This window comes from Chanos chanos, chromosome 4, assembly GCF_902362185.1.
Source record: "Chanos chanos chromosome 4, fChaCha1.1, whole genome shotgun sequence".
Lineage (NCBI taxonomy): Eukaryota > Metazoa > Chordata > Actinopteri > Gonorynchiformes > Chanidae > Chanos > Chanos chanos.
This window is the reverse complement of record NC_044498.1, coordinates 34,959,272-34,986,694: the sequence shown is the minus strand read 5'-3', so window position 1 is coordinate 34,986,694 and position 27,423 is coordinate 34,959,272. Positions and strand designations below refer to the sequence as shown.

The following is a 27,423-nucleotide window of genomic DNA, read 5'->3' as shown; positions in this document are numbered from 1 at the left end:
GAAGGGAAAGAGAGTGGAGGACACCACAGCAGCTGGTGAAATTATCTCTGCCATTTTGAGACAGTCCAGACAGTTTCGGAGCATAGTGTCTTTACTTAAAACAGTGAAGTACTGTCAAAAATGACTTGACGCCAAGCAGTTTTCACCCGGAAACCTATGTAAGTATTTTACGTGCCTTTTGCAACTTCGCAGGATACAAAGAACTGTAAAGCAACTTCCACTGGCATCCCTCCATGGAAATCTAAGAGGTTAAGCTAACATTACTTTGTATAGAGGATAACTGGACGTTCAGTGTTTTTTCCGTTTTGTTCTCTTGTTTTAAAGTTATTTTCTAGGAATTTGGGTGCGACTTTTCTTGGGACATTCTCTGTCCAAGACTAGGAAAGTGAAATACGTTTACGATGTTAAATACCCAGGAACATAACGGGACGATACAGAACTTATCCCAAGATATTACGTCGGCGGCTTCCTGGTGCGCTTTACCAGCTCGGTTGTTGCCTGTGTATAGTCTTTTACAAGCTATCAGAAGTAATGACTGAAAATGCGATACCTTAACCATTTCATACAATCATTTCATACATTTTCGGTGCAGTCACGGTCGCTGTAGGTACTAGATCCTCATACTCCTAGAGAATGACTGTCTGAACCGGACTTAGGAAAAATATGAAACGAACAGATTGAATGGTTTCGTGAGTGTGTAAGGGCGATTGTGAATAGTGTGTCATTTCAACTTCCAGCAGCCCATCTGTTTTACTGTCTGCGGACCAGTGGCCTGCAGGTCGAATTATCATCTGGGTCTATTAATCAAGGCCTCCTCGAAAACAGCTGTTATCAAAATCCCACTGAAAACAAGCAGAAAGTGTCTCATTCTGTACAAATCATTGTTCCCCTCTATGTACTGCGTAGCTTCTCTCAGTCTTGCAGCTAATTCTAGATCCTTCTTGTTCCATGCTCTGGAATGCTAAGGACAAACAAGTCCAAGTGTAAGGTTTATCATTTATTCCCAGAATTTATTGTAGAGAATTGTGACGCTCAGCCTGGCCTAATAAGTGCATGCTGGTAAGTCAGGCGGTATGGTTCTCTGCAAAATATCAGATCTGGTGGCCCCTACAGAATGTGTCTCTTTCAGAGACTGAATGTTTGGATTTCTTTTTCAGAGGTTTTCTCAGTCAAATAGTGGATGCAATCCAGGCAGAGATTCTTTGGGGGGGGGGGTTCTGTTTGCTCTAGAATACTTTGTCTTGTCAAGTGCCTGTTCCGTGATACTATGTAATTAGTCTCAGTGTTTGATTTGACTCGTGTAGCCATGTCCCCGTGTGTTTAGGAATACTTACACTGCCCCAAGGCTGGAGAAAAGGAGATGCATGTAATGTTAGTGAAGAGCTGTATTTAGTATAAAATTTCAGATATATGTGATATGTTTGTGTGTGTGTGTGTGTGTGTGTGTGTGTGTGTGTGTATATATATGATGTCAATGTCAGGACCAGAATGTTTGCCTCAGCATTAAACTTCACCACAGTTGCTACCCAATGTTTCAGACAAGTAAAACTGTATCAGGTTACAAATGAAACTGAAATACAGACAGGATAACTAGGCTGACCCATTTTGAAATTGTCAAGGATTACAGCCGAGTTTATTACTATGGGATTAATGATGTAAGAATGTTTTTAACAGATTGCTCAGAAAGTTCTAGGAAGAGGCTGGTCCGTTGTGACTCATCTCTGCAACTTTTTTTTTTTTTGTCTTCCCATCTCTGCGTGCTGACATGTATCAGCTGCAACTGAGACTTCCCAGACCCCTCTAAATAAAGTAATTGATTTTTTCCTCTGTCTAATTAAAGAGTGTTGATCTATCTGAGGGAGAGCCCTGTGTGAAGTTAATTGGCATGGAACTATCATAATCCAAAAATCGCAGATGCAGATCATGTGCGCTAAATTAAAGAACTGAGTTACCTCTGATGTGATACCCTCTGTATCCAAACAGTAGTCATCCTACTGCATAGATGTTGTCTCAGCATATGTAATCACTATTTGAAGTTGGGTCTTTGTTTACAGTTTTCGTGCTGACTGCAGGAAAGATGATATGAGTTGTCTCCGTTTGGTCTGGGAGAGCAGTATACATGGGGAGGAGTAATGGGATAATAACAGGTTTATAGACAGCTCTTAAAGCTGCAAGTCTCTAGTATTATTTGTTTACCAGCATCAGCCACTTCACTGTGAACACAAAACCTAGGAGAATAAGATGTTTAATTAGTTCAGTGCAGCTGACTTGAGGCTTTGTTCTTTGTAGCACACACTTGTTAACAAAACTGCTAGGGCTTCTGAGAGTGTGTAACCACAATTAAGTTTTTAGTCCTTCACTAAAAAAAGTCATCATATCATCTACATATTTAATACAATTCACTAGTCTTTACTGCCGTAGTTTGTGATTAGGCTATATCTCGTATTTTGTGTTTAGATCTTGGCAGTGATGTGCTGAAGGGTGTTTAGATGAGACTCTTGACCAAAGCTCAGACTAGGAGAGTAACTGTAGGAAAGTCATGTGAGATTCAGACATCGTTGGGGTTAGACCACACAAAAATAGTTAAGGTCATTACATAAAGAGGATGTCCAAACAACTTGGCATGTCTGTGAAATGCATTGTGCATTGACACTGTGCTCCCTCTAAGTGATTTTGATCCTGAAGGTAAGATTATTTTCAATTAAAGTATGACTCATTTGACAAATAGTTCAATGTTGTACATTTTTCAGCCTCAGACACTGGTGTTGTTTAAATTAGACTTCTCAACTTTTGAAAACAAATCATCAGTCTAGTGATGGTTTCATTTCGTAAGAATAAGCTTGCTTTTTATATCAGGTTGTAAACTGTTTTTGTATTGTCAGTAAATAGGTTGTAAGTCTTACAACAATTGCTTGCATCTTCAGCTTGAGTAATGAGCAGAAAGTGAGTTCATGTAGTTTGTCAAATAGAGCATAGTCAGTTTGTTATGCTGTTTTAGGCACATTATTCCTGCTTGACGTGCTCTTAATGTTGACTGCTGTCCTTGATGTTGGCAGAGAAAAGTCATGAGCACTCTGATGTGTCTAACTCCATGCAGTTTATTGACTTTTTTTGTTTGGTTTTTCATCGACCTTTAGTTTCCACAAAAAGCAGTCCTGGTTCTGCTGGTTTGACATCAAACTAATTAGCAAAACAGAGTAGGCAAATTAGCCAGTTTACTGACACGTGATTAACTTGCTTATGTGTAAATGCGCATGACTAGTTAAATGTGTGAAATTCATTTTGTGAAGTGACAGTGAGTGAAAGTTGTGTTTGCAAATTAACAGAAGCATAGTGGGCTGGTATTTCCTGTGTGCTTGGTGATTGTCCCCTAGGAATGAATGGAATGTCTTTCTTGGCTTCCAAACATTCTATAATGATTTGTCTGCATTCTGTCTGTTAAAGTGAGCTTGGATTATTGGTGCTAGAACAGGGTCAGTGCCATAACAGAATGCTGTTTTCTGTTTTGTCTCTAAAGTAAGGTCTGTTAAAAATTTGTCTGAGGAGAAAGAACAATGTCTCTTTTGTCCCTAAAACTTTCCTTGTTCTTTTAGGCTTGATAACAACATGCACCGCATTTACGGATGAGAAAGGTAAAAGTAGTTGTTCCATGTCACCTCCACTGCTAGTACAGCTCTGGATAAGGCTGTGACGCCACCCTTAGCCAAAGCCCCTTGGCCTGGAAGTGTTTGTAGCAGGGAAAGTTTTCACATTATCACGCGGGAGGAAGGGAGTATGATCTTCATGTATCTCTTTAGCATTAGTGGAGTGAAAGAGATCCTTTAAATTTTATGATGCTGCAAATGCTGTATTAAATATGAAGCTTCTAATGAAGATTTTATGTGTAGCTCTTTCTGCTGCAGGCCTGAAATAAAGTGGCAGCGTATGCACAAGAAGCTGCCAAGGGGTGATTGTGCTTGATTTAACTGCCTGGAGAATGTTAAAGCTGCAGTCAGGGTTAGGAAGAATTCAAGAATTTAAGCTATAACTCCTAAGTATGATGTCCTTGAATATTTTGAGATTTAAAATGACAAAGAAAGTGTATTTTGCATTCAGATGTATTTGCTGAAATCTTGATGTTTGATCCAGGTCTGAGATTTTTGTTACTAAGATAGGGAATGACAAGTCAAAAGACATGCTCTAAATAAGTAAACAAATGCATTGCAGAGAATAGGGCAAGAAGCAAAAGAACTCAAACCCATTGAGATTTGCCAGTGTGTCACATACAGCTGTGCTGCTTTTCTGACATGCCTGTAGTTAGACATTAGTCAGCAGGAACTAGCTGATTCAGCTGCTATATTTAATCACATCTACCAATCGAGGAAGTGAACACATGGAACCTACTGGCAAATTGTGGCAAAGAATGACATATTTTCCACTGCGCCCTCTCCTCTAAGAGCTTGCACAATTTAAGTTGTGTGCTCTTCCAGATGTTTCTACTTGAAAATATTTATGGCAAAAACTGCAGTAAATAAAATGCTGAAAGCCTGTGCCAAGCCAGTGAATAATTAAAACCCCAGTCATGTGAGAAATATCGTGATGAGAATTATTTGAGAGATGGCATTAATTTACTTGACTGGCAAATGACCTGCTTCTCTTCCGTGCCCAGGGATAACCCTACAGTACCCTTCTGACAGTATGCTTTCCGTCCCCTAAGTGTAATGTTATAAATGCCCTCCCATCACATCCCTGTAATCCTAATTCATGTACTGGATGGCATAATGAAATTAAAGGAGTGGAATGGTATGTGTGGTTTTCCATCTCTTTTGTTGAGCAGACATTTAGCATTTTATTCATAATGATAAGCATACTTTTTGCGTGACATCACAGCTATAAGAAAAGCCTCATTCCTGTGCAGTTTCACATTGAATGAACTCTGTCAGCTAGCACTTTCTCTTATGGCACAATGTCACCTGTTTGGAAAAGATGACCTTGTGTACTAAATGAACAGCACATATTTCTTACCTCTGGAATCTCTTACAATGAAATGGAATGATGCATACACTGAAACAATTCAGTGATGCATTTGTGCACATATGGTTAGGGAGTGTGGCCATGTCCAGGGTGCAGTATGTAACATAAATGCCATGTCAGTATGCTATGTGGTTTTCTTAGCAAGTTTTCTAAATTTATTTTTAATCTGTATTGCCCCACAGACACTGAAATCTCTAAATGTATTCTCATTGACACTTTTTTCACAGAAATATAGATGGCTTGATTTCTACAAATAGGTTTCAAAAGAATTTGCATTTTGCCTCAGATGACAAAAATAATACTGAAATAATGACAAAAACTTGTCTGATAGTTCCCTACCTTTTAATCCCTACAGGTGACTACCCTGTAGTATTCTGTCAAGACGTGGAGTTATTTGAATTTGATATCCTAGCGTCAACACAGCCATGTGCTCCATGAACCACTCCAACTGGGTGACATTCGAAGATGAAGGCACCTCCCTCTCTACACCTCAGAAACACCTGCAGGCATCAACACCAAACACAGTGTCAGTGCCCCGCCCAAATGGCCTAAAGCTGGTGCTTCCACCCTTGGGAGACCAGTCATGGAGCTTCAGCAGTCCCCTTGAATCTCCACAAATGCCTTTTAGCTTTAATGGGAGCTTCTGTGTGCCTAGTAACACTCCAATGTGCACTCCAGTTAGGGAGACACCCAGCAGTCCATCTCCCTTTCATTGTGGCCCAGTAGGACAGCCTGACTTCTTCCGCAGTTTCTCAAACACATCCACCTCTGTCTCTTCCCCAGGCCCTGAGAAGGCCACCCAGCCTCTCTCCTCTGAGGGCTGTAGCCCCTTCCCTGCATTTCAGGATGACCCAGGTCATTTTAATCCCTTCTGGGGGGAATCAGGACGTAATGCAGATTCTGAAAGCTCTTCCTCAGATTCAGAATCAGGCTCCAGCTTACCTCGATTCTTCATCCGCACTAAGGAAGGTTTTGAGCCGCCTCGGGATCACCTTCAGAGCTCGTACTCCTACATATGCCATAAACTGGAAAGGCTGAGGGCAGAAGGACATGAAGAAGAAGGAGGTAGAGGAGTAGAAGACAGGGAAAGTGGAGATCCAGGACTTAGAGGAGTGAAAGATGAGGAGGTTAGGGATGGTCCATCTGTATTTGTCCCAAAGGGATTGTTCCTCAGCCAGAGAAGACATGGTTGGCCGTTGATGCTGAGGATTCCAGAGAAGAAGAACCGCATGTCATCTCGTCAGTGGGGGCCTATTTACCTGCAGCTGCTGCGTGGTGGTGTACTGCAGATGTACTACGAGAAAGGCCTTGAGAAACCTTTCAAGGAATTCCAGCTCCATTCTCAATGCCGACTCTCTGGTCCAAAGCAAGAGAGCTATGGTGAGCCACGCAAGATTGACACACTTAAGGTGGAACTTGTGTCATATGTGGAACGTAAACGCTACCATCCCAAGCCGGAGGTGACGCATGAGGCGGAGGTGGAACAGCTGCTGAAGTTTGGTACCACAGAGCATGGAGACATGATGGATCTGTCAGCGTCTGTGGAGGAAGAGCTGATGCGACTACCGCCCCCACACCAGCAACGCAAACACTATGAGGAGCAGGAGCTGTCCCTGCAGATCACTGATCACATCTGGATACAGCTGGACAAAAACGGAAAGCTGCTGGACCAAGCAGCCATTACGCGAGTCCACTGTCTGGCTTTCTTAAACGGCACAGGGGAATGCTTCCTGGCCCTGAACGACTTGGGTTTGCTCCGTAAGGACTCTAAATATGGCTCCGAGGAGAACGATGAGGTCTGGATGGAAATTGCTGACTGCTATTTCCATAAGTGCGTGAGAGAGGCGGAGTTCCAGGACTCAAGGTTGATCAAGTTCGCACCTCCTGATGCATGTAGGTTTGAGCTTATGCGTTTCAAGACTGTTTCTCTTGGCTGCAGTGACTTGCCTTTCACAGTGAAGGCGGTGGTCACCGTGCAGGGAGCCTACGTGGAGCTGCAGGCCTTCCTCAGCATGTCTTCATCTTTCCCCTGTCCTGCAGGAACTTCAGAGACTCAGCCACTCTGTGAAAATGTGCTGATTATGGTCCCGGTACCCGGCGATTGGGTCAAAGTACCGCGGGCTGTATCTTTGCTACGGCAGAAGTCCTTGAAGGCTCGTATGAATCGAAATGCTTGCTTGGGCTCGGTGAATGTCACAGACTCACATCCTGTCATGCAGGTCACCACTGGCACAGTCAAGTATGAGAACGTACATGGGGCCATAGTGTGGAGGATGGACAGGCTACCTGCAAAGAACATGGGTAACAGTGACATAACATTTAGACAAGAGTTTAGGCGTTGCTGTCAGAAGAAACGCTCAGATGATTAGTTTAAGATATGTTTTAAGAGAATAATGGTGCATATGTTCATTAAAATGGATTTTTTTCATGCTTAAGATTTTCTTTAAAAATCAGTCATTCACATTTTTTGACATTGTGACATCAGAGTAATGCAGATTATCAGAAAGCAGTCAGATTCACACAGTGTTGCTAGATTTTTTCCCCATGTGCTCCCTCTGAAGGTGAAAAGTGCAAACTGCAGTTGATGTTTTGTATTATTTCTCCTCTTTCTCAGCTGTCGACCATCCACATTCTTTCTCTTGTAAGCTGGAACTTGCTTCAGATCAGGAGATCCCCACAGACTGGTATCCTTTTGTCACAATGGAGTTTGAAGTGGCAGATGTAGTGGCATCTCAAACAAGAGTAAAATCTTTGGGCACAGAGAGTGACATTCAGCCACAGAAGCATGTTATCAGCAGGGCTTTCTATCATTGCCAGGTAAGAATAAAGGCAAACTACTGAGAGAATTTTAATAGGCCATAATTGTAAACAAAACGTTCATCACAAGTCTGGTAGATATTAATAACTAATTATATGACTGTACTTCATGATAACTTTTGGTCCATCCATACACACAGACACAGATGCACGCATGCACGCCTACACACACGCGCACACACACACACACACACACACACACGTGAATCAGATAATCAAGGTCCTGATGAGAAACCACATAATGCAAATGTTTATTTGGGGCAACACCTGAGTGTACTATTTTAATTGAAATATTCTTCCTTTTGTTGTTTTTGTGACATATTTGGGTGTTTTAAGGGTTTAAAACCTCTCAAAGATCTCTTAAAATTGTTAATGGTTGAGGTATTGAGTAATTTCTCCTCTCTGATACTTTCCTTTAGGTGGAAATTGAGAAGAAGTGGATCGAGACAGAAACACAGAAACTGTCACGCTGTGCAACACAATAATCACAATCATTTCTAAGAATGAGGCAAAACGTCGGCAGAAAAAATGACATACTAATTAACTTTAACATTGATTAGTCCATTTTCAGTGTAAAGAAATAAATTCTGAAAAGGGATGGAAAGTTTTTTTTTTTTTTTTGGATGGTTTGCCTTGTTTCAAATTTTTACTCACCACAGGGACCTGACATTCTGGTATGCCTCAGTCATTTTAAAGAATAAAATGAAACTGTATGTGATGTCACATACATTTTTTTTAAAATGCACGGTAAATATGTCGTATGAATACGGAACATGGGGGCTATAACAATGTTGCACTTTATACCCACTGTCTCACACAGTCTTAATGTGCCACATGCTTGAGAATGCTCAGTATTATACTCAATAAGCTCCTGAAAGTTTTAATATTATCATTTTTACGATTGTAAATTCACCGTATCTGCTTTTTTAGGGGAGCGATGGCGTGGTGAATTAACTCTGCCGCAAGTGGTGGAGCCGCTTATGACAATTGTATCCATCTCTTTCCCTTAATGTTTTGCACAGTTACTGCTACATCTTAGAATCTTGACGGAAAAAACCTTAATATTGTGGTTCTAACAACACGAATATTAGTTGAGATGGTTCACCTTTGTAAAGTCCGTGACATTTGTTAACGCTAAATTAAAGCAAATTGCTTATAATGATATTTTTTGTTGTTTTTGTTGTAAATAATAAAGATGGAAGAGGGAATGGTTAAAGCTGACACTGCACCTGAAGCAATTAGTAAAGGGAAAGCCCTCTCGTGCCTGACCCTTACTGGTCGACAGGATTCGCGTAGGCAGTCATACCCGCCGCACTTAAATAAACACCGAATGTAAATTTGCAAAATATACAGTGAAGTTGCACCAAATAAGGCAAATATAACACCAAACAGTCATTCGCGGTGACGTATGAACTGTATTCTGCAATTAATTTTGCAGCAGTGTGATTGGAGCTCTACTAGTTCAAAGTCTCGTGAAACCAACATGTAGCTCCTGGGGATTCGTGTCACATCAGTCAAGTGTTTTGAATAGAACAAACCTGAAACCAAGACGTACATCGTTAATACCGAGCGAGGTCGGTTTGGTTTAGCTGCCCTTCATAATGTTATCGAATTCAGGCGCGTTGGTAAGTGGAAACGTGGTTGCTTTTAATAAAAGAGGGACCTAACAGTGAGAAAAGCGCTTATACAGCTCTGCTTGACTCCTCACGCTACCAATTCTCAATGCTGCTGATAATCTTTTGGCTAGCAAACGTTGACTAATACCACTGACAGGTGTAGGACTATGTGCTTTCCTTATACCGATTTGAGTGATAAGCTTAGGCTCTACCCTAACTTTCCCCAGCCTAAACTCTACCTCTCAATCATTGATGATGTAATTGAGAGTATACGAGAGCTGTTTCTGGATGAAGGAGTGGAGGAGCGAGTGTTGGACGAACTGAGACAGGTAAAGGAATCTTGAGGTACAAGAGGAACAACCCTCGCCAGTACGTGGCCGAACATCTTCCAGTATAGGTCCATTTACAATAAAGTCTTTTGCGTGTAGAAAAGTCGCAACTGAGGTAAAAAAAAAAAAAATGTCATAACTTTTAAATTAAGTCTAATAACACGTTCCCACGAAGAAGTAAAAATAATGTCAGTTTGTCTAATCTCTTTAGTATTTTGCCAAACTCTGTTGTGCGCATCGAATAAATGCTAAATTGGAGCAGTGATGCTGAACCGTCGATTAATAATTTCAAACATTTTCAGGGGGAAAAAAATACAAATCACGCTATTCCTGGAAAATCCCTCTAACCAACAATAAACCAGTGTTCAATTGCCTTAATCTTAAAAATCTAATTTTATTCCAGCACTGTTCTGTGCAAGTAAAAAATCAATTGGAGTCACAGTGGCTAAGAAAAATTTTTTTTATTTTGAGTGTGAACATGTTATCTTGTAGATGTGGGAAACTAAGGTCATGCAGTCTAAAGCAGTAGAGGGCCTCATGAAAGACACCATCAATCCATCTAATTTTGTCCTGCAGCTTCCCGCAAGCTATTCTCAAACTCTTCATAAACCCACAGGTCAGCAAATCATTAATCAGTAGTCTGTTCTAATAGAGACTGCTTTGTTGACTCGCCTTGATATCCATATATAATTTAGACTAGTTGCTGTAACAAGAATTGTGATCCAGAGGTTTGGCTCTGTGAATGAGTTTGTTTAAATGGTTGTCCCTCCCTTTGTCTCTCCTCAGGCTCAATTGTTATTCCATCAGGGCAGAATGTGCAGAATTTCACTACTAAAGCAGTAAGTTAAAGTGTCCAAACAGCATCTAATTTTTTAAATCATATCTTTTGAACAGTATCAGTTTGTTCTCTTCTATGTAATCACAGTTTGTCAGATGAATTACTTTATAATCAAAGCTGGATCTGAAGCGCGTGTTTATGATAACTCTTGATCATTGTCTCATTGCTGTGTGATATTTTGCCATTGTGAAGGGAACAGTCAAACAGCTTTGAACAGTTACTTTTGAATTAAACAGCAATGTGAAACTCTCATATCTAGCTTTTACACACATCGCATTGACATTTTGTGTCATTCTGTTTGTGTTTAATACCTTTGAATTTTGTGGTAAGTAGAGCTGTTGTTCAGATCCAGGTGATAGCATGTCTGGTTTGAACTGTGAGTGAAGGTTAGATAGATGTACAGTATTGCACAGGGACTCCTCCCAACACAACATGATAAAAAACTAGGCCATATGTGAGCGATGTTCCACTTTTACATTGTTCCATGTGGCTCTGTTGTGACTGAACCTTAGGCTGGTCATTATGACATCGCATGGCATCATGACAAAGCAAAAAAAGGAGCACCCAGGAAAGAGAGGGAAAAAAAGGCATGAGAATATCCTGTGCCTGAGAACCTTTTTTCCCCTCTTTTCAGCCAAAGTAATTTAGAATCCTTTTAAGGCGCCTGATGGTTGTAACTGCGTTTTTTTTTTTTTTTTTGTTATTGTTGTTGGTTCTGTTTTGTCTTTTTTTAGAAGGCTCAGTTGTACCCCTGTGACCTGTCAGCTTTCAGACTGCTCTTTACGCAGTATCACATTCAGTGAATACAGTTGTCGTCATCTTTGGCCGCTGAGGTGTCTACCTAATTTGTGATACCTTATTCCGATCTGGTAATGATGTTGTCCTGATGTGGCCTCAGGCTCGTAATTGCTGATGTCACACTCACCCCATTTCGGAAGTCATTGTGCTGATTAAAGCCTTGAAAATTATATTTTTTGCTGACCCAAATTCCTTAATCACTGTTTTTACAAATTGCGATTTTTTCAGAGTTGTGCTGGCACACTTGCTACCTTTTCCCTTCCTCCTGGAGTAAACTACCCTGTTCAGATCCCCGCAGGAGTCACTCTTCAGACAGCTTCAGGTGACAGAATCTCTTGTCTGACTCCTGTTTGTATCTGTGCTTCATTAAATGTCTTCCCATCTAAAAGTACATATAACAAGGAAAGTCAGAGGTATCACTTATTTGTTAGTGATTTGTCTGTCTGCGTTTATTGGATCATGTTATGGACTGCTGTAAACTTCTGATATCTTAAAATACTCTGTTCTTTCACCACTAGGCCATTTCTACAAGGTGAATGTGCCTGTGATGGTCACCCAAGCTCCAGGCGGTCACCGCCATCTCTCTCAGCCCATTCAGCCCCTCATGGAGCAGAGGAAGCCCCCAGTTCCTCAGCAAGCTGTTCCCCCTCCTGTCCTTCAGACAGTGTCAGCTCCAGTGAGTGATCTCTGTCCTCCTCCAATGCTCTCCTCAAGACCTGTGTCCCAAGCATCTGAACTACCAGTATCCAACCAGCCTCAGAACCAGCTCCCTCAACAGGCTCAAGCCATCATGGATCAAAGCTCTCAGTCCGCACTCACTGCACTTTCACAGCCTTCTGTTAACCCAGAGCTCATTGGTCCACCTCCTGACAGTCCCAGTGAGTTCACTCTAGAAGGAATAGAGTTCAGTCCACAGGCACTGAACATGAGCTTGTCCTCTGTCTTCACGCCTCAGATGGTTAGCCTGCGGGCAAATCAGTCGGATCAGACACCACTACTGGACACTGAGTTTAGAAACATAGAGACAGAGGGAGCCGTACGAGAGGAGGAACAGAAGGTCATGCCTAGTATGGGTCATAGCATGACTCTGGCAAACATGGAGAATGCACCCGATGGCTCTGTCAAGGTAGGTTGGGAGCTCCACTAGAACTCAGACCAATAACTACCCTTTAATATATAAATCCACTTTTCCATGCCAAATTTATATCTTTTATTTAAAAATTTAGTGCTCTAAAGAGGCAGTAAGTTGAAGTACTAAGGGATGAAAGGACTGTACAGACATCTGTTTTGTTTTAGTAGTCAATTGACTTAACATCAAGTCAACTTCAGACCTTACATTTTGAGTTTATACTAAGTGCTACAGCTACTGCATCAATAGTTTTGAGTGTGTATGTTATCCGTTCTCAGCTAGACATGGAACTTTTGAGGGACTACAATTTCAACGAGCTGGCTGACATAGCGCAGCTGGATGGGGCATGTGATAGCAGCTCTGATGGAGAAGGAGAAGGGGTGGAAGATCTGGGGGTGGTTGGAGAAAACGAGTTTCTAGGAATGATCAACGCTGAGGCCCTGAGAGCACTGGCTGAGGGAGAAGGCAGTAGTGATGATGCTGGCAGCTCTGTTAGTGCTGGTGATGAACCCGATGACAACGTGGAAGAAGAAGAAGAGGTGAGGTGGGACAGAAGGAACTAAAAGAAAGAAAAAGTGTACCATGTTGGTCACTGAGACACCGAGATAAGTTTAATAGTGTTATAATTAAGCTAAGTGTAATGGAAAAGAGCAGAAAGCTTTATGTCCTCGCTGTGAAAGTGGGAGCTACACATGATGTTATCAGTAGATGGAGCTGTTGCGTGTATATGGGTCTGTGCTTCTGTTTAGTTTTTTTGTTCTGCTCATTTGGATCAGGCTTTAAGTGGCAAATTAAATTTTAGATTTGGACTTTTTGTTCACCCGGTCCACTTTGGATGAAGAATTGTGACTTCAGTTTGGAATTTGATATATTTGTTGACTTGCATTCTGGGACCTCTGTAAGACCTTCTGCATTCCAGTCCCTTCACTGATCCTCCAATTATCCTCATACCATTTCACAAAGGCTCATCTGTCTTTTCTCCTATATCTAAATTATTTACTTTAAAACTTGGTCCGTTTCCATAAATAGCTGCAGGCACCATTCTGTTCATGAAAAATACATTTCAAATGCCCTCACACACCTTTTAGTATCTTTGTAATAGTTTTCTTTGGCAAGTGCCTTTAGTTGAATCAAGAATTCAGCAAAAGTCATAGATGATAAACTAAAGAAATCATGTTATCATCACCATTATATAACTGCAGGAAAGAAGTGACTGGAGTGTATTAGTTGCGTTCAACATCACAAAAGATGTTGATATTACAATCTCTTTGCCAGGATCCTCTGAACTCAGGAGATGACGTGAGTGAACAGGATATTCCAGAGATCTTTGACACAGACAATGTCATTGTTTGTCAGTATGACAAGGTAAGAGGAGTTCAATAAGAATTATTTTGATTTTTGGTTCACATGTATTTGTTTGACATAGCCATGCCAGCTCATGCTTCAATGGTGATCCTTTACGGCCTTTTATGAACTTTCTCTAAAAGGAGTGTAAAGTAGTGTTCAGGTTCTGTGCTAATGTTTTTACTGATCATGAGCTAATGTTACTAACAATGCATGCTTACACACAACATCTGAACCAGATTCATCGCAGTAAAAATCGATGGAAGTTCTACTTGAAGGACGGGGTGATGTGCTATGGTGGTAAAGACTACGTTTTCTCAAAGGCCGTCGGGGAGGCAGAGTGGTGACTGGTTTTGGGAAGACGTCACACCAAATAAAGAACTATTGCGAAAACATAGGACATATTAATTCAGAAGAGAGAGATTTTTTTTCTTAGAAGAAGAAAATGGGTTTGTGTAAGAGAATGGTATCTATTTAAACTGGTGAGAAAATGTGACTTGCCCAATGAGATAGAAAAGGCAGACAAAGTAGATGGGACTGTTTGAGATCTGAGACTTGCAATTAGTCATTGCAGAGCTGGGCTTTGGGTTTTTCTTTAATATCTTGTTATTTATGTTATGTAAGGCTATTAAAGGCGCAGCAGACTCATTTGTCTCCCTGGGGAGCTTGAACTTCACTGTAACGATATTAGTCTGCCCCTTGCTTAATTCATGCAGTTTATTATGTGATGTGACATCAAAATAATTCATCTCTTGATAATTTAAAACACTGTATGTTTAGTTAGTCGTTAATGAGTTTATTCATTCATGAAGAAAATACTCTAAACACGAGTTTCTTGGTTGCTCAGTCAAAACAGTAGTAGAACGACTGGAAAATTCTTTGTTTCATTTGTTTATTGATTTATTTTCTTCAAATGCATATTTTGTCTTTGTGAATAACAATATTTTCCCCAAGACTGAAACTCTCATCTCTCTCTGACTTTGTGAGCTTATATGACTGAAACAACTTTATATGAGGAAATGTTTCTTTCCTAAAAATGATCAGAATGAATGAGTAACACAGGGACCACATCAACAGTGGTAGGTTGAAAATTCTTTGTAGACGCTGTCATGGTGATTTTTAAATGTGGAATAGTACAGTTATAGTAATATGCTCTCTATACCCAATTTAAATTTTACTTCTTTCTAACATCATAAGTTTAATGAGGTTGCATATTCCTGTCTAGTATCCGCTTTACCTCACAGAAACATACCTCATAACTGTGGGTATTCCTTTAAGCCTAGTGACCATCAGAGAGACCTAGAATCTTCATGTTATTTTGTAAGAGTGTGGCACTGACAGCTCTCTACACATGAATGGCTTTGCCTATTGACTCTGATAAATGGGGTTGGTCAAGATGTCCTCATGCCTCTTGTTACTAATTGTGGTGGGTCAGTGTTCCGTTCAGTATTCTCACACACCAGAAGAGTGGGTCCTGTGTTGACTATACAAACAAAAAACCCTGTGTGCGCACTGTCAACAACATGCACATCTGCAAACAGTGCTTTTCTAAATGGATGGCAATTAGTTAAAGTTTTTTTTTTCTTCCTGGCTCATCAAGTTGAGGGATGGACTCAAATTTCAAAGTATATAAGATATTTGAGATAAGTAATGCCAGACGTGGATATGAAAATGACTTACTTCAGTAACATAAGTGCAAAGATTTGATCATCTTCCACTTAATGATTCATCGCGGACATAGTTGTCCCTTAAGGTGGATTGTTAAGCTCTCTCCAATCACCTGATGGTTAAAGTCACCAACAGTGTTTTTCCAATATTTTATTAAAAAAATATCATGCACATACTTTCATCATGCACAGAGAGAAGATGGCTCATTAGAATCAAAGCATAAACAGTGAGTATCTTCACTACTTTAGGTCATGTATTGCCTTTGTTAAAGAAACAGCCCTGCAGCTTGATATGGTAGGCATGAAACTGGCTCGAACGGGGTTTCTTACAGGATGTCTTTGTCTTGGGTGCGGTGGAGCTTGCCCCAAGGCCCTGTGCTCTGTAGAACTCCACCTGCGAGCGGCAGCAATCACAGCGGCTCAGCAGCAGACACACGTCCCTGCGGAAAGCCCTGGTGAAGATGGTGTAGAGGAATGGATTACACAGTGAGTTTATAGGGTAGAAGAGGACGAGGAGGATCTTGGAATGGGAAACTGTGATCAGAGGGAGACGCAAGGCTGCAGAGATGGCAAAGAAAGAGATGGGTGCCATGCACAGAAAGTCGGTGAAGATCAGCACGGCCATGCGCTTGGCAATTTTGGTGTCCCCGTGGCGCGTTTTCAGGTGTGGGTTGCGCACTCTCAGGTAAATACGGGTGTAGCAGGAGCAGACCACGGTGAAGGCTGCCACGTTCAGAATCAGTATGGCTACCACGTAAGTTTGTGACACGGGCGTCTCGATATCCATTGGGAGGCAGATGCTAACTTTCGCATAGCTGCTAACGCCCAGCACAGGAAGCAGGGCTACAAGCAGAGAGAAGGCCCAACCTGCGACCATCATGGCTGCCACTTGACGCAGATGTAGTCTCCTGTTTGCCTGCATGGCATGACTGATGGTGTGCCAACGCTCCAGCGTTATCATAGTCAGTGTGTAAACCGACAGCTCGCTGGCAAAGACGGTCAGGAACCCAGCCATTCCACACCCTGCTCCAGTCTGCCAGTCGATAGCATGGTTGTAGTATTCTCTGCGGGAGCGGTAGTCCATGGTGGCGATGAGGAGCAGGTAAAGGCCCATGCACAGGTCAGCGAACGCAAGGTTACAAATAAGGAATCGAGAAACAGTCAGTTTCTGATGGCTGGAGGACAGTATGACAAGAACAGCCAAGTTGCCAGAAATAGCACAGATGGATATCATCCATGTGATTGAACGCAGAAAGGAATAACCCAGCAGGTCTTCACAGGGGTTAAAAGCATCAGGTTCTGGAGAGCACTTGATGGGTGCATTGGTCATGCATAGTTCCAGATCTGGATAAAGGAAATTGATGTCGTTAAAGTCACTGACCTCAGCAGATGAGAGGTCCCTGCAGGAAGGAAAAAGCATGGATATGTTTTATCAGATAAAAGTAAATAAGCAAAGTCTTTGATCTATAGAGCAATAATCATTCCGTGATCACGTCCTAAATTGCATGGGGTGTGACTGTAAATGGAAGTAACACCTTACACAATATCTGCTGGAGCATCGCCACTGCATAGCCTAGTAAGGTTCTTGAAGCGTCCAAATAAAGCTCTCTCTCTGAAAAAGGGAGTAAAGGATGGCTGTTTAATTTTCTTCATTTTTCCATGAGCATTTCTAATCAAACAACTTTCTCCTCCATGCTTACCAAATGAGACAAAACAAATGAACAACAAAACAAACTGACTTTGTCACACACACTGAGCAGTGAGCACTGAAATGGAGCCTCTGCATTTAACCCATCCCAAGACCAGTGAGCACACACACACTTTGAGCTAGGAGTGGGCAGCCAGTGCCTTGGTCAAGGTCACTGACAGGAGTTTTACGAGTACTAATCCTTGCATGCATGTCTTTGTGGTGGGAGGAAACCAGAGCACCCGGAGGTAACGCAAATGCAGGGAGATGCAAACGCCACACAGAAAGGACCTTGGATTTGAACCCAGGACTTTCTTGTGATGAGGCAACAGTGCTAACCACTGAGCCACCATGAAGCCCATGGTGAATTGCCAAACCAAGAAGAAAAAAAAACAGTTACAGTTTGGCTGGAACTTATCCATTCGGATGTGGTTTGTTCTGTTCACTTTTATTTTGATTTTCACACATAAAATCCAGTGATCATATGTAACGCTAATATGTCAGCATCCTTTCAGAGATACATCCAGTATAAAATAATTAAAGCTATGCACTACACATCTTATCTACACATACAGGTTATTAGACTTGAGTATGTCTCTCGGACCTGTTGATGCGATGCCAGGTGTTGAAAGCACAGCAGTGGCTGGGGTAAGTGAGATGAGCCTCTTGTAGATCTAATAGGTTCTCCAGGGGGGGCAGAGTTTTCAGAGCTGGGGCAGAGCGGGCCATTAGCACCTTCACCTGCTTCAGTCCTCGTGCAGGAAGGGAGCAGATAGCAGTCGATGACACATCCCTGTTCAACATCCACACACAGGAATCAACATAAGAAGACTGTTAAATAGGCTTTCCTGACTTATAACCTCAAAAAGGTAACTATCTGAGTATATATAAAACACACAGCACAGACACTTCTGTTCTAACACAAAGCTTGTAATAGCCTGTGGCTTAATGACCTTGAGTGCTATCTTTTGGGAAAGGTTTTCAAATGGGCCTCTCAAATAACCTTGCCGAAGCTCTTAAACATCTGTTGCAGGAAGTTCTGTGCAATATTTCTTATCTGATTCTTCTTAGAAAAAGAGCAACTCACAGCAAGCTTGGCCCTGTGGCTCCCTCAAAAGCATCATCATGGATATTAACAAGATACCTGTTGTCTTTCAAAATTCTGAAACAGAAAAAAATGAGACATTTTACTCACTTAAATTATACAATTTACAACACAGTAAAATACAGCACCTCATTTTGAACCTGTTCTGTTACAGAGCTGTAATATTATTAACCAGGCCAGATATATCTGAAGGATAAACTCCTCTCTGGACCTCAGATTTGAGCTGATACCACAGATTGACAGCAACCCACACAGTTACTGCTGTTGTGGCAGACTGAAAGATGATTCACTGTTTGTTTAGTCTTGTAAAAGAGACACAAAAATGTGAACGAAGAAGAACACAAGCAATGTTTAGTCTCATTAGACTATTATTTATGAGTACACTGTGAACCATAAGCAGAGCCTTCAACCCCCCACAGAAAATGATAGTAATAAAACAAAAGCTCATGTCAAACACAGATAAGAGTAGCAAATTGCCTTACTGCTTGTCTGAAAACGAAAAGTATGAGGATGTTCGACTTGTATAAAAGTCTGCTTCAACAAACAGCATCAAGAAGAACAGATGAAAGATACATACACTTTATCCAGTTTTGTGCCGTTGAAGGCATGAGATTGGATCTCCTGAAATCCATTTTTAACAAGGTTCCTACAGGGGGAAGCAATATGTCTAATGTTAACATAGTTATAAACCTCAAGTAGTTTGCAATGACTTCAGTCACTCCATTATAAATAAATCTTGAAAATGTACAACCACGGAATCATATAATAAACCTGAAATAAGCCATTGTTACTAGAAGGCTAATGGCAAAACAGGGGAAATAAAGACTGATTTCAGTCTTATCAGTGCAGTGATGTATGTGTGTATACTGAGAACCCAAATCACTAGAGTGTGTACCCTAAAGTACAGCACATTCTTTTCACTGATAGTTGCTGTGATTATATGCAATGAGAGGCAATGATGTCTGCGGTTTTACTCTGTACTTACATGTAAACATATTCCTCAGACATACCCTGGAATGCATTCGAAGGGATGCTGTCTATTTGCATATTGTCCCCCATTTCCCTAAGCAAAAGACAAACATTGCTCACATTATTGAAAATCATCATAGTTTCTTTGTTCATTCTCACTGATCTGTGCAATTTCTAAAATAGAAATTGAGGACAGAATCCTATTTAAAAGACAGAATCCTATTTAAAAGAGAAAGTGTGTATCCTCAATTTCATCACACTGAACTTGACAACAACAATTACAACAATGCTTCTACAATGATGGAGGATTTCTCTTACTCACAGGAAAAAGTATAGCTCCAGGGAGGAAATGGTGGTAAAATCAGGGAAATGTCTTACTCCAGTGTTACAGATGCTTCTGCAGTGAATGAACCAGAGAGAGAGTGAAGAGGTATACAGGTACAACAAGGACAACATATAGGAGACAAGTCAGCTGAGGAAGAGTATCTTACAAGTATCTTAGTTTGGGCAGGTCAGTAAAGGCACCCTTTTCGATGGACACCAGATCATTGACATTCTGTATCAAGCTGAAAAAAAAGAAAGTACGTGCATGCACTTGACAATGACAATTTCTGCTTATTCTCCACAGGTCAACATGAAAATATGTTTTACTGTCAATACTGATGTATATGATTACACATGTGGAGGACACTCAGGTTGTGATACTTACATCTCTGCCAGACTGTGGAGGGACAGAAATGCTCTGCCTTTTATATTCCTGATTGAGTCACTCTGGGAAATTTCACTGTAACAGAGACAGACCATTTTCAACAAAAGGTGCACTAAACAGTCCTTGGTAAATTAATTTACCATTAGTGGCCAGAGTGTTTTACTTCTTGAAGCTTGTGTATTACATATCCTTATTATCATGTATCATAATCTGCATAAAGGTTCATTGATTTTACTGATTTCGTTTTATAAAAAGTTCTCCAAGTTTGTGACTGGTTTTACCATTTCTTGTAGCAGAATTTTATGATGTAGTGATGACAGGTAAACATGCTTTTCTCTTTTAAATATGCTTTTTCTCTCTTTTAACACTGCTTTACTGGCCACAAAAGTAAAACCTTGGGATGAAGAGCAAGGAAAACCAGAGAGCAAGGAAAACTGGAGAGCAAGGAAAACTGGCACCCATTCCACAGGGCCCTTGTGACATGCCCTTGGCAATTACATTTCTGTTTCACTCAGCTGCTGAGCACACACACACATACACACACATGCCCACACACACACACTGTACCCCTCTGCCTTGATTGCAGTTTTTTTTAGAGAACCCTCCAAAACAATTAGCAAACACTCTCTTTCAGATAATCAAAATTTAGCTTCCATGTAACACCTCAACTCCATAGTAATCTGCCTACCTCTTTTTCTCTAAAATCATAATTACCATAACCATAATTGCCCTTTTTCTTGGATCCATTTAAAACCAATTACAGCAAAACATTACAGAGAATTTGCGTCATCAATAGCAGATCCTCACAGAGACAGCAGAAGTTAACCACTCTCGTATGACAACACATTCTTTAGCCCCCCTTTTCTCCAAATGACTCCTGAGTCAATCCAGGACGGCAAAGGTTATGGACACATCTTTCTTTTATCCACTGCTTCTTCCATCTACCCTGGTTACAAGTCATCAACAAGAAGGCACTGTGTATGGAGCCCCTAACTATTTCACCTAGATTGACATGTAACTTTGCAGGCACCCCACTGACACTAAAAGTCACTGAACCATGATGATGGGGTGCACTCTAACCCTAATCCTGCCACAGCACAGCCAGAAAACAGCGACACGTGGCCCAGCTGGTGGTTTCACTCATGTCATGAGCCCACAGTCAGGTGCAGCACAAGTTACGACTGAACCACCAAAATCCTTCAGGCCACACATTTTAAAGATAAACTCTACAGAGTAAGTGTCTAGCCATTCTACAAACAAAGAAGTACAGTGATGAGTGCATGACTCCATATCTACTAAGGTTTCTATTGCTACTACATTACTGAGTAACGAGAGCTTGTAAAATGATTGTTATGGCAACGACATAATGATAACAACGAGTGAGCATTACACTGCATCACTGTCCATTCAGTTCACCTCTCCTAAGGACACCTGTAGGTAAACAGACTACCATGTTACAGTGCTCTTAGAGGACTTTTAAGTAAAATTTATTTCTCAATGACAAACATGCAAAGCTTGCTTCAGGATCATTAACTGCATGTACCCTTTCAACTCACCAACAGCCAATCATCCAAACTAGCAACTGTCAAGTCTGCAGGTTTAACAAAAACGAGCTACCTACCATCTTCCAAAAAGCTCTCAGTAGTTGATATATAATCACCGTTCCCGGTGAGACCATGCCTGGATGACAACTGATTCATTGTTACAGATGCGTGAATGCAGAAGATATGTAGTGTAGCTTTATTATACCTCTGATGAGAACGTGTACGTACTGATACAAGTGGAACGGAAAGATCGGAGGGATCTCGAGGTTAATAGTATTGACATGAAACCCCCCCCCCAAACAAATACAACATTCTAGCTGTATATCGCTACTACTGTGCTCTAATCCAGTACACACTGGATTAAATTGAACGTCATGCAAATGAAGTGCGCCGCCGAGATGTCACTTTGTCTTAACGTTTTGTGAAGAAGTTGAGGTAGTCCAGTGGGACGTTTTCGTGCTTAAATGCCACCGTTTAACAGCATACACCTTGCTACACAAACGAAGCTATTCTGTTCAAATTCGACACGAATGACACTTTATGTGAATACAGTGAATAAAAAGACTCACATCCTTGACACGTTGAGAAGACCGTTGAAGGAACCGCTCGGAATTTCCCTCAGAGGCAGCTGAAATAATCTTCTAGAAACATATAAATAACATCAGATATTGAGAGAAAGCAATGAACAACATCTCACCTTCTAGAGTTTCCTCAGTTATTTTCCGTAAACGATAAAGATACAGATAAAGCACCATACGCTAACTGTGTTAACGTTAGTAAAAGTGTACTTACAAGTTAGGTGACAATGATGCTGTCCCTCTGGACTTTATTTGAGTTTCTCGCGTGCACCGCACGCTGTCCGATGTGCATTGGCAAATTCGTGGACAAGAAAACGACCAGCAAAGGCACACATCACAGTACAGCACAACCAGAAACCACACCGTGCCAAAAGACTTCATTCTCCTCAGAGACATTCCCTTATTTTCCATCAAGAGCTGGGAAACTTTTTGGTTCCAAATCACGCGAGACACAGCGAGCTATTTTACCGAAAGCAGTAGCTGTGCGTGTTGACGGGTCTACCTGTGCTCCAAAGTACCTTTGCCGCTGTGCATACGTCATTCAAATCAGTCAGCACTCAACAACTTTACAACTGTCGTTTTAAAACTGCTTCCACCCTGGTTTAAGCTTAATTGGAATTTCCAAATTGCAACGCCTCGCCTAAGCGATGTTTATGGTAATTATAACTTCTAAATTATCGCTAAGATAATGAGCTATTTTCTGTCACTCATATGAAGAATTACATTCTATTCTAACACTTATCACAAACACCTAAAAGGATCAGTATGTAACTTTCCATCTATAAACTTGAAATTTGAAATCTTATTGAAAGTAATTATTTCATGTACTATTCTGAATATATTACTGGACCCATGGAGAGCTGCTTTCTGCCCAAAGTACTTCTCATATCTGCTATCCTTGATAATGAAACACTAACCACAGTAATGTGTGAGAGCTGCACCCGCCCAGTGTTTTTAGTTTTCATCTCTCTCTCTCTCTCTCTCTCTCCCTCTCTCTCTCTCTCTCTCTCTCTCGGTTACCTGTAACACTGAATATCCACTGTTTGTTGAGCAGCTGTTGAATACTCATTTTTATAGAGCAGATACTGCTGATTATTGTTTCTGGATTATTTTCATTTCCTTTATTAATGTGTTTCAGCTGGCAATGAAGAACTGTACTCTTCAAGAGGACAAGAAGCTGTGAACAGCAGCGATCAGTCTTTGTGTTGTATATCATTAGAGTTATTACACTTTGCATAGTAATAGTAAGCTAGTGCAAACCGCCATCTGTCACTTGTGCCACTGCAGTGTAAAGATATTGGTACAATAAAGATATAATATGCTAAGGGACATGTAATGATATTAAACACATGATTAAAATATATATTACAATGCCAAAGTGATACAAAAAAATTACAGTTCTTCTACAAAGAAATGGCATATAAAAAAACTGTATAGCAATAACAATTGTTCTGTACAGTTAATTACAGAAAGTGAAATAGATTGGATGAATATTTCATGTTCTGAAAGGTATTGCAAGTGTCAAAAGGCTTTAATTTCTCTCCAGCAAGCAAACTGCAACGATTTGGCTGCAGAGGTGAGTGAATTGTTTTAATTGTTCTCCTGAGTTCTGGAGATGTAGTTACAAATGCTCAGTTTTTAATTGCAGGACTCAACAAGTTATTATATTTCACATCTCAGGCAGACATACACGAGTTATGGAAAGTGGCAGGCAGCTGGAAAAATAGAGTGATTTCTCATATGACAGAGAGAGAGAGAGAGATAAGTAGAATGCTCAGTCAGCTGAAACTGCCACTGGACGTAACACTGGGTGTAATATTTACAGTAAAATGGACAGTCCTAACCTCTGTTTATGTGAAACTAAAGTGTTTGTACAACAAAGATTTTCTCACAGACTTGGGAATGTTACGTTAATTACGCTTCACAGGACGAAAACATGGTTTAGAAAATGCCAGTCTGTTTCAATAAGGCGTATGTGCGCTGTAAACCAAAATGTTCAAATAACTTAATTTTATTAAGTTGTGTTAACTTAAAATGACCTTATAAGTTCTACTGACTTAAACATTTTGAGCTGTTATAACACGTATCCAATTTTGAGTTGTGTCAACTAAAAACTTTCGATTAATTTCAAATAATTTTTGGATTAAGTAATATGAACTCCAGATTATTAAGTCACTATAACTTAAAATTTTGGAGTTCCGACGTCCGACATCAGCGCCGTGGTGCATTGTGGGGCGCTCACACTTACATTCGACCTAGCGACCTGTCTACAGCGAAGAGTTTTTAAAAAAGAGCTTGGTCACCACAGCCTTCACATCAACTACTTTGCATTTGATGCAGTGTTTGACTGACAAGCCAATGGTGCGATGCGACCATCTGTGAGATAATGACTGAATGCCTCTAAATCAGAATCTCGTGTTCATATAATAGGACGTTACTATAATAATTACAGCTAAGCTGACGTTCATGATTGACACGAGATAGCTGGCACTCTCTCCTGGGGTGACTCAGGTGAAGTGGGCTGAGCGAAGACGACGGTTTGTTTCAGAGTTAGGGTCTTTTTCTCTTTCTCTTGTGATTTTAACTTAACCAGTGACAAAAATCAGTGACCACAACATATTTTCCATTGTTACATAAACTGAGGACTTGTAATACTCAACTTTATCAAGTATTCCCAACAAATATTTTTCAATTCTGCATTACTTATCCATAACAAGTTAATTTACTTAGTTTTCCTTAGGCAATGGGTTTCCAAACTTTTGTAAGGTGAAGTCTAATTCTAATCACATCTAATCACATTTTACAGTGTACATAGATTGTGTGTAGTTATATATATGCGTATGCACATCCACATGCATACAGCCACATATATATTTATAGATATTTTTAATTGTGAAGGAGAGAGGGAGAGAAAGAGATCACTGTTGAAATAATATAGAATATGAGCACAAGTATGATGGAGAGAACAAGATAAAATGGACTGTCCAGTAGGGGGAACATGTTAAGTGGAAATACAGGGCAGATGGTATCATGAGTCTGTTTACCTTTGGTGAAGAGCATCAAAAGACAAAGAACCATTTCTCATATGGGTAAGAGGAGAGAGGGGGGGCAAGAATGGGAAGTCATTAATTTCATGTCCTGTCTGAGGGTATCGCTCTTGCTAAGAGCCTGTAAAAGCCCACTGAGCACGTTAGGAGTGATACACATATAGAGAAGGGAAGGGAACATGCAACTTTTCTGAGGTCCTGCCTGTAATTTTGAAAAATGTGTTTCAGTTGTCAAACAGGACATTGGACTTCCTTATTTGAAGATGTTCCTTTGACTTGTTGTGGCTTATTGTGCCCCAGTTAGAACTTTAGGCAGTTTGGGGATAGGGTAAATAATGAGATACACACAAACGTCCATAGACAGACTTAATCACTCACACTCTCTCTCTCTCTCTCTCTCTCTTTCTCTCTCTCTCTCTCTCTCTCTCTCTCTCTCACACACACACACACACACACACACACACACACACACACACACACACACGTTGAGGAGCCAGAGAGACAGACTGTCAGTGAAGGCAAAAATAAAATAGGGCACTGTGACCGACACAGTTGGCAAGGTGCTTTTATAAAGACACACACTTTTGTCAACCTGTCATACACATTAGACCTTTGTGAGTGTGTGTTCGTATGTGCGTGTGTGTGTTTATGTGCATGAGTGTGTGTAAGGGGTGTGTGCACAGTACAAGGTGTGCTATATTGTCATCTTATAATGACTTTTTGTCTCCCTGGCCACTGTATTTTCACAAGTGGGCCGCATTCATGCATGAACAGGTAACACACTCTCAGTTGAATCCAAAGAGAGGGTGCTAACACCCCATGTGATGAGCATCTCTTTCACAGAACCTATAAGATGGACTGCTTTTTTGCAGGCTGAATCATTGTCTGAATAGGCTTTTGGCATCTATGGAAGAAGAAGACTAATCGGTGAGGGACATGCATTTAGCCAACAATCATTCTGAAAAAGTCAGTGATGCAACCCATTGTAAACTCATGTTTATCCCTTTGGATGCTCGTGGCAAATCAGTTTCTGCTTGGGCTTGTCTGAAACCACATTTAGTTTCACTGTTACTGGGTGTCTCACAAACTCTGACCCACAGACGTCATGACAGATCACATAACTGGGACACTAGACCACTAGGACAATTGTAATAGTAATACCACTGCTGCTGTTTTGCTTCTGTCTTCTCTCTGTCAGCCTTTCACCTTTTGCTAAAAAAAGCTGCCAATGTTTTTGCAACCTCACACACAATGAAGGTACCAGATGGAACATTATACACATGGAGCCAATCTGTGTAACCCTTGGTCTGTGAGTGCTTACTCAACTCACAGACACACACACACACACACACACACACACTCACTCTTTATCTTACACACAGACACACACACGCACACACACACACACACATGGTTTAATAGTTGTGTGTGTTTTTTTTTTTTTTTGTCAAGCTGACCATTAACAGGATGGAAGTTTGCACAATACATGAAACATTGCACATTACAAAACAACTTATTAATGATGCTATTTAACTTTCTGGCGGAAATTTAACGTGACAAATAAATATTGCATGTGCCAACTCTTGTCCACAAAAATGTGCTTGGTCTAGGTCAAAGCTTCTTCATGAACATACAGAAACAAAATAGGCAGAGATCCTAAAAGACAAAAACAGTTAGATTGGTAACTGTCGAATCACTCCATGATTAATCACGTCAGAGAATCATATTTTAATCTCTGGAGTGACCTAAATTCTATTCCTTAAATGAATACAGTCTGTTGTTAATGCTACTGTATGAGTACCTGAGTACTGTATGAGTTTATGTAGTAAATTTGAGTTAAATTAACATCGAGAGAATATATACCCTTAATTTTTATCTAACACTGTTATTACCTCACAGTAACATTTGCTATGTGTGATCTAGGAAAAGATAGGGCTCTTGAAAATGATTCTTGAAATAATTTCCAGAGGACCTGTTGTGTATACCCTTTACAATGTCTGTATATGCTTTTTTCTCTTCTGGTGCCATAGTCCTTTCTCATATGGAACACACACACGCACACAATATTAAGACAAACTCTCATACTTTCTCATTTTTGCATATTAGCCACTTCTATGACTCATACCTCTGTGTGTTTCAGCTGGAGCTCAACATTTCAAAGAAGGTTCAGTAACAAATAATAATAATAAAAAAAAAAAAAATAGAGGATAAGGAAGATTAGTCTGAGCATGCA

At 40.6% G+C, this 27,423-nt stretch overlaps 3 protein-coding genes across 3 annotated transcripts; 2 read left to right on the top strand and 1 right to left on the bottom strand.

The window, feature by feature from the left end:
- ston1 (stonin 1) lies at nt 1-8,339 on the top strand. Its single transcript, XM_030771281.1, has 4 exons — nt 1-158; nt 5,369-7,314; nt 7,628-7,830; nt 8,250-8,339. Exons 2-4 carry the CDS (start codon nt 5,439-5,441, stop codon nt 8,313-8,315), a joined length of 2,145 nt encoding a protein of 714 aa, XP_030627141.1. The 5' UTR covers nt 1-158; nt 5,369-5,438; the 3' UTR covers nt 8,316-8,339.
- A 1,092-nt stretch (nt 8,340-9,431) lies between these two features.
- Nucleotides 9,432-14,231, top strand: gtf2a1l (general transcription factor IIA, 1-like). The gene is made up of 9 exons (XM_030771282.1): nt 9,432-9,455; nt 9,674-9,775; nt 10,268-10,391; nt 10,562-10,614; nt 11,640-11,733; nt 11,930-12,537; nt 12,819-13,079; nt 13,816-13,905; nt 14,124-14,231. The coding sequence occupies exons 1-9, from the start codon at nt 9,432-9,434 to the stop codon at nt 14,229-14,231; spliced, it is 1,464 nt and encodes a 487-aa protein (XP_030627142.1).
- Nucleotides 14,232-15,801: 1,570 nt separating this feature from the next.
- LOC115810333 (lutropin-choriogonadotropic hormone receptor-like) lies at nt 15,802-22,539 on the bottom strand. Its single transcript, XM_030772263.1, has 11 exons — nt 22,358-22,539; nt 22,135-22,206; nt 20,022-20,096; nt 19,804-19,878; nt 19,635-19,709; nt 19,329-19,406; nt 18,921-18,989; nt 18,326-18,400; nt 17,843-18,031; nt 17,092-17,163; nt 15,802-16,951 (listed from the first exon to the last, which is right to left on the bottom strand). Exons 1-11 carry the CDS (start codon nt 22,537-22,539, stop codon nt 15,802-15,804), a joined length of 2,112 nt encoding a protein of 703 aa, XP_030628123.1.
- Nucleotides 22,540-27,423: the final 4,884 nt, after the last annotated feature.